At 32.7% G+C, this 13,559-nt stretch overlaps 2 protein-coding genes across 2 annotated transcripts; both read left to right on the top strand.

Moving 5' to 3' along the window:
• Positions 1-565: 565 nt before the first annotated feature.
• Positions 566-5,744, top strand: LOC11414964 (uncharacterized protein C12G12.07c). Its single transcript, XM_003613502.4, has 4 exons — positions 566-1,342; positions 1,865-2,049; positions 4,942-5,016; positions 5,090-5,744. The coding sequence occupies exons 1-4, from the start codon at positions 697-699 to the stop codon at positions 5,483-5,485; spliced, it is 1,302 nt and encodes a 433-aa protein (XP_003613550.1). The 5' UTR covers positions 566-696; the 3' UTR covers positions 5,486-5,744.
• Positions 5,745-8,696: 2,952 nt separating this feature from the next.
• On the top strand, positions 8,697-9,962 carry LOC11422114 (thioredoxin H2). The gene is made up of 3 exons (XM_003613501.4): positions 8,697-8,913; positions 9,396-9,518; positions 9,628-9,962. Exons 1-3 carry the CDS (start codon positions 8,785-8,787, stop codon positions 9,757-9,759), a joined length of 384 nt encoding a protein of 127 aa, XP_003613549.1. The 5' UTR covers positions 8,697-8,784; the 3' UTR covers positions 9,760-9,962.
• The last annotated feature ends 3,597 nt before the right edge of the window (positions 9,963-13,559 follow it).

Genomic DNA, 13,559 nt, shown 5'->3' with positions numbered 1-13,559 from the left:
AGAAATCGAACATATAAGGGAGTCAGATTTTAGATCAGAAATTAAGTAACATGTCTTTAACTGAGGCATGATTCCTTCATCCTAAATTTAGCATTTTTTTTTTTAAATCGGGGTTGTTACCCTAGTTATAGAGTCAAACTAAATTGAGCCGTTTGAAAAGAAAAAGAAAACAGATTAAAGTTTCATTATACTATTCAAAATTTGAGAAATGAATTAGGAGTGTGTAGATGTGTTTATACACTAAAATCCGACTCCTTCGCATGTTTGATTTCTTTGAGATGATTTCACTTAAATGGTTGCTCAATAAACACTTTAAAGTTGTTTACTTTGCTGAAAATAGTCGATCAAAGTTATGACCCGTCCAACCATATTTTACACACAAAAACAACTAATAAAAGGTTACAACTAGGTTACGACGGATCAACGAGATTGAGGTAAACAACTTTCTTTCACTAATGCATTCACTAGAGCTGGTTTCTATGAAACATTGATGAGTACAAAACCCAAACAAAAGCCCAAAGCCCATTGGTTTCATTTCATTTCCTATCCTTTATCCTATATAAACACTCTCACAAAGGTCGCATTTCAACACAATCTACTCAAACGTCTCACTGTCACAAACCCACAAAAACCCAATCACCACCGCCGCACACAGCGGCGCCGCCATCAAATTCACCAATTCCCCTCCGTTCAATAATGGCGCCTTCTTCAACAACCACCGACGGACCCGTCCTGAACCTCATCAACAAACGCCTCCGTGCACTCCGCAAGAAGCTCAACCGTATCACTTCCATGGAAGAATCTCTCTCCCAGGGAAAATCCCTCAACAGCGAGCAACAAGAAGTTCTCCGTTCCAAATCCTCCGTTCTCGTTCTCATCGATGAATTGGAGAAGCTTCGTCAACCACTTTCCTCAGCCCTAACCGAAGAACTCGAACTTGCTACTCAAACCAAGAACGATGCCCGGGAAACTGAAACCCAAGCTGAAAACTCCGAACCGCGACCCAGCGGTGAAAACAGCGATGTTGTTGAGGATATTCTCAATTTGCTGTATTTTGGGTCCCTATTTGAAGTGAAAACTCAGAATGATTTTACTTCAACGATGCTCACCAGGACACATGAGCGTGGGTGTTGCCTGACGTATGATTATGTGACGGATGATGCGACGGATCTGCTGGGTGAGAAGGATTTGGATGCGATCTCTGGTTTGTATGGCTTGTTGATTTCGAGACCGGCCGATTCGAGCTTTTCGCATAAGAATGCGTTGAGGAGATGTATCGAGCATGCTAAGTTGTGGGTTTCTAAGGCTCAACAGCCTATTGATCCCAATGTTGATGTTACATGTAGGGTTTTCTGACTTTTTGATTATAGGGTTTTGGGAAAGTCTGAGTTTTTATTCATTTTGGTTTTAGGGTTTTTGAAAGTTTGTGTTTTTATTCATTTTGTGTTTTTGTTGTTTTGATTGTTGATTTAGGGTTTTTGTTTTGAGGGCTTGTGAAAGTTTGAATTTTTATCCATTTTTTGTTGTTTTGATCATTGATGCAGGGTTTGTGTTTGTAGGGTTTTGTGAAAATTTGAATTTTTATTCATTATTTGTGTTTTTGTTGTTTTGGGGCTTTTGGGGGTTTTTTGGTTTCAGGGTTTTTGAAAGTTTGAATTTTTATTCTGTGTTTTTGTTGTTTTGATTGTTGAACTGGGGTTTTGTGGGATTTTGATAGTTTGAATTATATTTATTTTCTGTTTTTTGTTGTTTTTGATTGTTGATGTAGGGTTTTTGTTTATAGGGTTTTGTGAAAGTTTGAATTTTTTTCATTTTGTGTTTTGTTTTATTGATGATTAGTATTTTATTGTTTTTGTTGTTCTAGATGCTGGTTTGAGGGAGAAGTTGAATAAGATTATGTCGTCGGAGTATTTTACGACTACTCCTGAAATGAAGGCGCCGGTGGAAGTTGCTGCAGCTGCTGCTGGAAATTATGGATCTTTTCAAGTGCCGGTGCATGGTTCTGAGGTTTCTGTTGAAGTGGAAGGTTCTGATTCTCAGCCTGAGAAGGTATAATGAATGATTGATTGTTGAATTTGTTGTTTTATGAAGTATTATTGTTTGGTTGAATTATTTGGATATCTGATGAGTGTAATGGAGTTGCCTGTCTGTTATTTGGATATTTGTTAGGATGGATCAGTATGTTTAATGTCTGTTGGATGGTAAAAATGAGATTATTGGATGGAATTGAATTTGGTTTTATTTGATTCCATTACATGCGAATATCCAAATTATAGAACATGATAAATTTGAGCCCGTTTACTTTGTGAAAACATTTTTTATTTTCATTTCCTAAAATTCGTATTCATTTTAACTTGATGAGAGTCTTGAAGTGAACTATTGTGATAGAGAGAATATGTAATCCTAGTTAAGGATCATTTCTAGAAATAATGCAAATAGTTTTTCTTTTTGACATTTTCATTGTTTTCAAAAAAATGCAGTCTGTTCACTTCAAGAGTCATATATCTACTTGTTATCAAGTAAAATTATCACAAGTTTTAGGAAATGAAAATAGAGAATGATTTCACAAAGTAAATGGTTCCATCAATCCATACATAAATGTTGTGTCGTTTTTTTTTTTACTGTTTTGTTCAGTGGCTATCATCAGCGTTATGTTATTTGGCTTGATAAATTCTGTTGAATATGAGAACTCTTTTATCAGAAGGTATTCTTGATTGAATGTTTGTAGTTTTACAAGTTTGAGGGGTGGGATCATGGGAGTAGAAGGCTTGTTACTTTGTTTCTTTTAATTACTCTGCTACATACCTAAGGTTAGAGTGAAATCACTAAGTTGATCATTGTGGTTATGAATTTGAAGAAAACCATTAATTTGCTTCTCTAATGTTATTCTGTTATGAAGACCTATTTGATGTTGTGTACGCGATCAATGTTGTTGAGTTCAATCTGTGCTTGTGAATTATTGTGATATAAATAAAAGTTGGCAAGTTACTAATTTGCTTTAGATAAATCTGAAGTGTTGCAGGGAAGAACTGATAGATAGTGTACTCTGTGCCATAAAAGGGTATTGAGATGAATTAAAAATTTGTTTTCTATTATGAATAAAGTATGATTATGTGTAAAATAGTGTTATCCCCCAGCATTTGTGATGTCAAGAGGGAATTACTAGTAACCTAAATGGTTTGTAATATGCATATATCGAAGTAGATTATTATCTTGAATAGTTCAATTGATACAAATTTTGTTTTTCACATTCAATCTGCTACATTTACAAAACCTTGGCAAAATTTTATTAGAAGCTTAGCACTATTCCCATGATTGAAGTATGCATGATTAGAGGTTCTGACTCCCGTTTTCTATTTCTCACAGATGGTATTGCTTTGCATGTGGTTATGTTGACATGTTTTGAATATTTTATTGATTTTTCTTAAGTAAGCCTGGAACAATGTTTGCATATCTTAAAGTTGTATATAATTTGAGTCTTCAATTATAGCTGTATGCAAGCGCTATGCCTTGTGACTATCCTCAAATATATGTGTTGGGATTGATGTTTGTGTATTTCTTTTGGTTTTATGTTTATGTTTATTGAGATCAGTGAAGCAAAAATACTTGTTTTTCTTCATTTAATATTAGATTTAGATACATATTCAACACCAAATTGCATTTCAAAATATTCAATACCAAATTCCATTTCAAAACATGACTTCTAATTTTCAGTTTGTTGCATAAGTATTTGTGACTTAAGTTTGCTACATAATTTTATTTTTCGATGTATGTTTGCTTCATAATCTGGTTTCCTTTATGTGAATTTTTATTCCGAAGTTAAAACTACATACTTTTGTTATTAATTAATTAATGTCTTAAGAGGTATATTTAAATTTTTAGAATTGCTTTTTATATATTAATAGGTTTTCTGAATTTGTGTTTATCATATCAGCATCCTAGATTTATCTTATTTTATATTTTTCAGAAATTTTATCGCGTGATTAAGTATCAGATATGAAGTCTATCTAATATGTGTCTATGTGAGCATAATTGTTATTGATAGTTTGAAGAGTTTAATAGCACTGTATGCATATGCCTTTGTAAGTCTGGCTGCCCCAAATGGTAGATAGCGCTACCCACTGAGGTCTTGGAAATGATGATTAGATATAGAACTTGAGAGGGTACCCTACATGTGGTTGGGTAGCCAGCTCACAAGTGTTCCATCCTCCTACCTGCATTGGGTTAATGTGTGGCTTAGAGTGGCATGTAACTTGTTAGGAGATAAGTTTACTTTACACACGCAACACTGGTGCATCAGAGCATGCTCTATGACAGAAATTAATCATGACCATCAATTTATGGTGTGTATTGAGTAATAATCGATCTCACTTTCTTTGGTAATGTCAGCCATTAGGTATGTTTGTGTGTATTAGAGATGCACCTGCTGAGGAAAAGATGATGAACTGTATTAAATGTATTTCAGCCACGTGGCAAAAGTTATACAATATTATTCAAATAAGTTTAAACAAAAACCATATGTTAGTGTTGGCAGGGGACCGAGATGTTAGGTGATGAAAAAGAATGACAAGATGTTGTGCCCTGTGAACTTATTATTTACTGTTGTGTTTTGCTTGTAGCTGTTCTACCCTTTCACCTCATTCTGAAATTGTTATTGTGTATATTACCTGAGTTTATCACTTATTATGAACAGTAAATGTGTTTTCTGTTTTTATTTTTTAAATTATTTTATTTGTTGTTTGATACGATTCAAGTAAGATTTTTTTTTTTCTCTTTTTTTCTGATGTGATTTCTATCCTACTCTTCAAGTTCCTCCTGTTTCTGCATTTGGTTAAAAAAAATTTAAACATGGGCACCAAGTTTATTTTTTTCTTTGATTGAAGTCAAAACAGATCCCGATGTTTACTTTTTTAGCTTACAAATTCCATATGCATGTTGTAGAATGAAGGAACTGCAAATTCTCAAGGACAAGGATCTGGAGATGATCGGTCAGATCCTGAAGGAGAGTTTCAGAAGGTATGCATAATTTTGGCGTAAACATCTGATTGACATTGAACTTAATATAACAGTTCAGTTTTTTTTCTTGCAGGATGAATTAGAAGCAGAAAATGCAGCTGAGGCGGTACCAGTCCAACATGAGCAGACCAATCCTCAGGGTGATTTGGAATACAATCAACCAGATGGAGAGGGAAAGGAGCAGCAGTATTACCCTAGGAGGGGGGGTTATCAGAATCAAAGAGGTGGACGCGGTGGAGGTGGTAGGAGGGGTTATTCAAATGGTCGTGGAGGTCGTGGTGGTGGCGGCGGCAGAGGAAGAGGTTACCCAAATGGCGGCAACCAATATCATGACCAGCCTGGAAATTATTATCCAAGGAACAATTATAACAACAGAGGACGTGGAGGTAGAGGTGGTGGCTACTACAGCAACCATGGTGCAGGTGGTCAAGTTAATCATGTTGCAGGTGATGTTGGGGTGCAATCTTGATAAATTATGACTTGTTCATAGTGTTTGTTACTCTATAACTCGGTGGAGGTGAACCTTTTTATTCGTCTGGCATGAAACATGTTTTGAACAATTTTGTTTGAACTTCCGACATCCAGACTCCGCCATTTTGTAGTCCAGTAGCTAGTTGACCTTTATCCCAAATCTTACAGGAAGAAACTATCTGGTGTCGTCATGTTCAGGAATGAATGTTATTCTTAGACTTTCTGTGGTAGCGTCAAAATGCTTTGCATTTGCCTTATATTGCCGTTGCTGTTTGAGTACAATTATACATCCATTTTCATTCTCAACCTTATCACATGTCATCATATCATAGTAGTCCAAATGCAAAAAAGAAAGTTCTCAACTTTGTTTCTATCAATCATGTTAGTCTTGAACTTGGTAGTTTTGTCTGTAAGTCTTCCATTATCAGACTAACATGATTGATAGGAACAGGACGGTATTTTATACTCATATACTTTTGACTTTTTTTATGTGTAAGGACTATGACATGCGTTAAGGTTGGGTGTTAAAATAGAAGTATACGTTTTGGAGGTTAATATTTTCGACCTACCATAATGCGCACAAATTGGAAATGCAGTGTCTCGTTATGAAATGCGGCTGAATTCTAGCCATATAGTGCAGTGACATTCATTATTCAAAATATGATAGGTTTAGAAGGGAATTTACTTCAAAAACAATATAAACAAAGAAGTTGGATTGGTAATTCGATTGAAGGATAATAGTCTCTAGAATTCGTGCAAGTAACCAAGCACGTTTGTTTTACATTACTTTGAACGGCTAGAGGTTAAAGATCAGTGTAAAGTTCTTGTACATCGACTAGGTGGGTGTAAGTTAGCAGTCCCCATTAAAATATATCATTTCTTGAGTTTCAAATCACCCAAAGGGGACATACCAAATTAACCGAAAACCTTTACAAAGCTTCTTATTCTGCACTTCACCGTTCCAACATTCAAAGTGCTCAAATTTTTTTAGGGGTGGTGAAGTTGATTTCTAACCAACCCAACACCTTGGACCACACACCTCATTGCGCAAGAAAAGATGAGTAGGGGTTTCATCTACACCACCACCAAAAACACAATTTAGAGTGGCATCCATATGCAAAACGTTTCTCCTTGCTAGATTATCTTTCGTTGGATACTGTCAAGGAGAAGTTGTCAAGAAAAAGACACTATCTTAGACGGCGTCGGATTTTTGCCCCAAACATCACCTCTTTTGAATGACTCAAATGGCCATCCAAAAACAACAAATCTTGGAGCAACTTATATGATGACTTCACCGAAAAAACTCTCCCTTCCTCCCCCTTTGCCACCATAAATAATCCACTTCCGTACCCCTGCAACCATCTATCTTGCCCAACAGATGGCATGGTTACAACCGTATAACCCAACTATTTAGTTTCACCTTCATTAATTTGAATAAAAAATATTAAAAAAAACACAACAAAGGGGGAATGAGTTCCATGCAAATAATTTAATTGCCTAAATTGATAAATACTTTTTCCTTTTGAGAGGAAATGACTTTTATTATTTCGCTTAAAGTCAAAAGTTAATTGATAATCTGACGTTACTGATTAAACAACCAATATTTTTTTTCTTCCATAGAATGTTAAAGTTGACCAATAAGAAAGTTGTCTGCTTCTGTTTCATACTACTAGGAGTGGTTCCCTGAACTAATGGCGACCAGCTGAATAAGATCCAATAAACTCCACCAACAAATGCAGAATATATATATATATATATATATATATATATATATATATATATATATATTTTCACGTAGAATGTCAAAAATATTCATCAATGTTCAATTTACCTAACTCCTACATTGTCTTTAAATCTTCTTTTTGTTTTACTTTGTGATAAAATATTCATCGTATGATATGATAATTACGTTGACATGCACTCTAATGACGGAAAGTTTACATCACTTTCTGCTTCTACTAATTGCTTCCAACTTAAGCTTCTAATCCAAGTGAAGGTGTTAACCGTTAATTAATCACTGGTTTGTATTGTATTTGCATCTGTATCCAACAAATTTTAAGCTTAAGTTTCTTAGGTTTTGGTGCGGGAATAATATCCGCCGCTATCTTTGTATATTGAATTGATTGATTAAGACTCAGCCATAGAATCTTCTAATTTGTTTTTCAATGAGAAGTTTTTTGAATACTCTCTTTTCGATACTCTTCTTAAAATTTGTTTTTTTTTTATTAGATGAAATTAATGTCAACCTTACACTTTTGAAATTAAGTGGTGAGACCCATATGAATTTCCTTAAATAAAGAGTTCAACGATGGTGGGTAGACAGTTCAAAATAACTCTACACATACAATCAATCAAAACATTTAGAATCATGATGTCAATTAAAAACTGAGCAATATTATATCTTAAGAAATTTGATTCCTTCAAAAATAGAGGTCTTTGGTGTTCATTGTCCAATCATGAGAAAAACATCTCACAAATAAAATACAAATATTTTTCTATTTTTTTAAAGGTTTGTGTTGTTATAATTAGTATAAGACAAACATATGTACATACCATCGGTTTTTTTTTTTTGTTTTGTTTACTAAGTAGTTTAATGTCTAGAATTTCATCTCTTAATAAGATGAATAAGTAGAGAATTCTAAGTTCAAAACCTATACCCTGGATATTACAAAACATAGTTCCTACTATACCATTGGGGTTTACCGAAAGGTAAATTTTAAGGTATTTTAGAGTTTACTTAAATATCGATATCATATGCCGACGTGAACTTAACTCAGTTGGTATGAACAATGCATAATATATGCAAGGTCCGTGGTTCAAACCCTGACCACCACAAAAATAAAAATATATCGATATCATATATGTAAAGTTTGTTTAACATTTAAATTTATTTAAAAAACTATATAAAAATATAACATAAGAATGATTAAATACAAGGTAAATACATACCAAATCAAACTAAATGAGTAACATTGATTCCTAAGTTCGATTCAGAATTATAAAAAAATAATGACAATAGACGCAAATGTGAAAAGAGATATAAACTGTTCAACGTTATTACGTCCAGAAAAGATAGATTGTCACTTCCAACTTCCAAGAATCTGATGCCAATTTTTGTTCTTTTTCCCTTTAATTTCCCTTTTTCCTATTCAACATGCAACAAATTTCATTATAATATGATAATTATGATCTATAAATACATAGTCACTCACATAACATTCACTCATAACTCATAACAACAATTTCTACACAAACTCTAAAAAAATTTGGTTTTTCACTTGCTTAAGAATCAACATTATGGGAGCCAACTTTTCCAATTTAGAATCTGTTGTCGAGAAATCATCACAGCCATCGCTCATCCTTACCTTCCACTCAACTGCTAAATGGAAGGCTCACTTTGAGGCTTCCAAAGTAACAAACAAGCTGGTATAAACTTCTGATGTATAATTAAATCAACGCAATGATACTCGTGTAGTTTGGTTGAATATATACTCCTCATCGAATCGTTCAACGTTATCGTATATTTTATATTAATTTATTTTAAACTTCAAATGTTAAATATTTTTTTTAGAGGGTATCAATATTCAACCAAACTTCAAAGTATCTAAAAATTTATCATATAATTAATTTACCAACAAAAAAAAAATGAAAACTTTCTCGGTTTTTCTCGTCACAAAATTTAGTGACATGCTTAATCAAAATTTTAATCGAGAAAAAACCGGCCCATGATTGTTATTGTTGTCATGAAGTAAAGTTTTGCATTGCGTTTGTCATTGCGACTATATGATATATATTATTTGATCGCAATTTTTTGTAATATAAAAACCTTGGCTGTAATTTTCTTATTATTTGGCTGAAATATTTTGTTTTACGAGGTGGTTAATTTTGTTTCTTAATTATTTTTAAAGATGGTCATTGATTTCACGGCTACTTGGTGTGGACCTTGCAAATACATGGACCCAATTATCAAAGAATTAGCTGCAAAATACAAAGATGTTGAGTTCATTAAGATTGACGTGGATGAGTTAATGGTATGATATATATGATTAATTCCTTTTAATTACCTTTTGATATCTTATATCTATATATATCCAACATTTTTACTAAAATAATATGATAATGCAAAATGTATGAAAACAGGACGTGGCAAGTGCATTTCAGGTGCAAGCAATGCCAACATTTATACTATTGAAGAAAGGAAAAGTAGTTGAAAAAGTGGTGGGAGCAAAAAAGGAGCAATTACAGAAGCTGATTGAGAAACGTAGGGTTTGAGTGTGTGCTGATCCACTTGAAATATATTTTAATAAAGTCTGGATATAACTTCAAGAGATACCAAGTACGATGGTATAGAGAAAATAAGAGCAATACCAAGTACTAATTAAGTTGGTGTTTCAGTTTGTCATGAGTATGATTATGTTATATAATATGCATCAGTTTGTCATTAGTGTTGACTAATATCCATGCATGCTCCTTCAACAAAAAAAAATAAAAATAATAATAATAATATCCATGCATCATGCATGTCTACTATAGGAGCTTAAAATAATAATTTATCAATGTTATATATAATTAAATTTGTATTTTTAAGCATGTATGTATACAAATACAATCAATTTATTTAGCAAGGTACGTTAGAGTTCCATACAATTGTGTCTGAATTCACATGAGCTGTGTCCCAAGAAACACGGTTCGGACCTGCAGAAAAACTAGAACATGCAACATAAACCCCACCAGCTGAAAAATTCTTTAATGGAGGGCTTGAGAGGCTAAGAGAGGGGAGGTTTAATTTTCTTTTTTAAATTACGGCGACTATGAAACATTTTAAAAAAAAAATTAAATAAATAATATGATAAATGACTATATATTATTTTAAAAAATTATTTTACAGTGTCCCTAATTTAAAAAATAAAAGTAAGTCTTCCATTCTCTTCCGCTCCTATACACACACCCTAAGAAATTTATCACCAACATAACCATACATCCGCAGAGTTTGTCGCAAAATGTCTATCCGATTCTAACTGTTCCGGATCACAACACTAGCAAAAGAAATTCATTGTTGCAGGACAAATCAAAATCAAACACTTTGCAGACAAAAAATTGGGTTAGTCCACCAATCAGAAAAAAATAATCTTTTATTTCTGCGAAATATTGACTACTTTTCTATATTGAAGAGAATACCATTTCTTTCAAGTCAAATACACCACATTGTTGTCAGCCAAATTAAGTGCAAAATAAATATTTCCTTTAATCACAAACATACAGAGATTTAACCGAGAAATTACCAGAAGGTTCAAGGTTCCAATTCCAACTATATATATTCACAAGAATAGATATTTGCATCTCTTATTAGACACATCAAATTTTGATAAAGATTAGATTCCTAAACAAAGAAATTCCTCCATCACTTTAAATCCCAATGCCAAATACTTTCTTCCCATGTCACTAACAAGGTTTTTTTTTTTTTTTGAGGCGACGTTGCAAAATGCATAGGAAAAACTTCACAAAGCGGGGTCTTTAGAATACAATGTCTTGCCCCATTACCAATAATCAGCCTTACAAAATCAAAGAACCAATCTTACTCCTCCCCCTACCTAGCTCCGCCACTGGTTTAAATCTTTTCATAGTTTTAATGAAGCCCTTCTTGCCAAACATATATAGATGCTGCACAAAAACCCCAGCATTTTTCTAGCCATATAAACGGGGAGATAGGAAATTGGAACACCATCAAGGTGTGGGTCTGTGGGAAGATAACTAGTTCCCATTCAAGAATGGCTTTAAAATTCTTATCCAAGATATTGGTGAAATCAATATCTTCTTGGTTAGGGACCTTCTCGAAGAACAACCGCGAATTAGAATCAGACTTTGATTGATAGTACTTTTTTAAGTTTTACGATAGAGAAACATATAGGATGGAAAAAGTAAAAGTCTTGTAAATATTGTCCATTTGAACCAATTCTAATAATAATACTTCTTTATTATTCTTAAAAAAAAAAGTGTTTACCGAATAAAATGCTCTAATATTTTATTGGTGTAGATATATTTTACTCATTTCTCCAAAGATCTTCAGGAAGAAGCCAATTATTATTGGCCAACCAACGAACACAACTTGAAGCAAAAGCAAAAGCAAAGGAGAGAAATATTTATAAATAAAATGAAAGAGAAAGTGTAAGCTTCTTTACGACAATACAATTCTTTTGCCAATCTTTACGACCATGCATAAAATACAGTTACACGATAAATTTCAAGATATATTCTGGGGACAAAGATTGCAACCTTTATTTCCTCAATTTTGTTGGTGTGAATTTTTTCGTACAACTACAAGACTAATCACTCGAGTTAGATGGAATATTAACCTCTGATTAAAATTGCAAAAATTCTTACCGATTCATAGAATATAGCCATGTTTTTATATAGAAATTAAAACTATACACAAACTTAAGATAAATGCACTTTTTTTTATAATAAAGTCAACTTCTAATCACTTTAGTGATATCTCTTGGGCAAACAAAAAGTTAAAGAATTGTCTTTGTAGAGTTAACGACTTATGAAATGAGAAAATATTGTTTTATTGATACCATGAACTGAGAAAAGATAAAAGCACTTTTTTTTCCCTTTCCATTAAACAATATATAACTCTCTTTGCACATGTATTCTGGCTATAAAAAACTATCCATATATTAAGCACGTCACAATATTCGGCGCCAATTTCCTTAAAAAAATAATATTCGGCGACATATGGTTCCAAAATGGGTGTAGAAATATAATAACATAATCATATAAGCTCATGTATAATGGCATCGTAAAAATAGTCCTCGTGAGCTTAGCTTAACTGGTATGGACAATATATAATATATGTAAGGTCCGGAGTTCAAACCCTGACCACCACCAAATAAGGTGATGGAACTTGTCTTTAATCCATAGTTTTAAATTTTCAATTTGAATTATTGTTTATTTATTATTTTCTTTTTTATTAAAAATAAACGATATTAATTTGTTTAAATTGATAGAGTACATTGATACAATAAAAATTCGTTAATAAAAAGGAATAAATCTTCAAACATACTCTAGACATCTATGTTAATAGCATATGACAACAATGTACATAAACCTACAAATACGACTATATTTAAGTTTCCACAATAACCATACATACAGATCTGTAACGTTGATGACACTAAAATCATTAATAGAATTTACATAAGATCGAAACTGATTTAACAATCTTAATGGAACAAACACCGTAATAAAATGGGAAAGCAAAACGACATTGTACAAAGAATGATAAACAAAAATAACGTCGCACTAAGACAACGGAATTGCAAAAGAAAAAAGTTAAATAACGTGAAAATATCTTCTTCATTCCTTTCAACAAATTTATTTAGTTATCTTGAAGAAAAATATTCAATTTATTTAGTGATCTTCAGCGATGAACTCAGACCGTTGTTATATAAAATAAAGATGATGCTTGGCAACTAGCTAGCCGCAATTTGACTTGTGAGATAGCTCATGGTTTTGTTTTGAATGGCAAATATACCTCATTGGTGTTTGAATTTTGACATGATAAAAAGCTCACGAATTGTAATTTTAATCGATTAGTCTAAATTTAGACATAAAATTTAAACACATATTTTTTTGTTTACAGATTTTAAACACACATATAAAAAAATAAAAAAATTAAAGTAAGAAAGAATTAAATAATGTGTGCTAGCTTTTAAAATAATTAAATCATATGTTTTTTTTTTTTTTTTTTTATAAGCAATGAGAGAGGACAGGCATCAGGAGTCATCATCGACATCCCAACTAAATTGGCACCCCGAGATACCTCCATCCTACGTGACCAAACTCGAAAATCATATGTAATTTCATGCGTGTCTAAGTAATATTTATTTGGGGTTGTGATCAACTAACTATTTCTCTTTATTGACAAAATAGAAAAGTCCATGAGTTATAAATAATAGATTGGTCTAAGCAGTGAGGAAGTTGAGTCGCTTAAGCATGTGGTCAGAGATTCGATTATTGTCTCATGTAGATGAAAAAAATCTGTTTGGAAGGGAAAAACATTCCTTGTGTGC

The sequence above is a fragment of the Medicago truncatula genome, chromosome 5, assembly GCF_003473485.1.
Source record: "Medicago truncatula cultivar Jemalong A17 chromosome 5, MtrunA17r5.0-ANR, whole genome shotgun sequence".
NCBI lineage: Eukaryota > Viridiplantae > Streptophyta > Magnoliopsida > Fabales > Fabaceae > Medicago > Medicago truncatula.
Note: the sequence above shows the minus strand (reverse complement) of the source record. Positions and strands in the feature narration are given on the sequence as shown.

Excerpts from the sequence above, each read along its gene's own strand:
- LOC11414964 (XM_003613502.4), top strand. The coding sequence starts at position 697 with ATGGCGCCTTCTTCAACAACCACCGACGGACCCGTCCTGAACCTCATC. Across the intron at positions 1,343-1,864 it reads TCCCAATGTTGATGTTACAT|ATGCTGGTTTGAGGGAGAAG; the intron begins GTAGGGTTTTCT and ends TTGTTGTTCTAG. Across the intron at positions 2,050-4,941 it reads CTGATTCTCAGCCTGAGAAG|AATGAAGGAACTGCAAATTC; the intron begins GTATAATGAATG and ends TGCATGTTGTAG.
- LOC11422114 (XM_003613501.4), top strand. The coding sequence starts at position 8,785 with ATGGGAGCCAACTTTTCCAATTTAGAATCTGTTGTCGAGAAATCATCA. Across the intron at positions 8,914-9,395 it reads CCAAAGTAACAAACAAGCTG|ATGGTCATTGATTTCACGGC; the intron begins GTATAAACTTCT and ends TTATTTTTAAAG. Across the intron at positions 9,519-9,627 it reads TTGACGTGGATGAGTTAATG|GACGTGGCAAGTGCATTTCA; the intron begins GTATGATATATA and ends GTATGAAAACAG.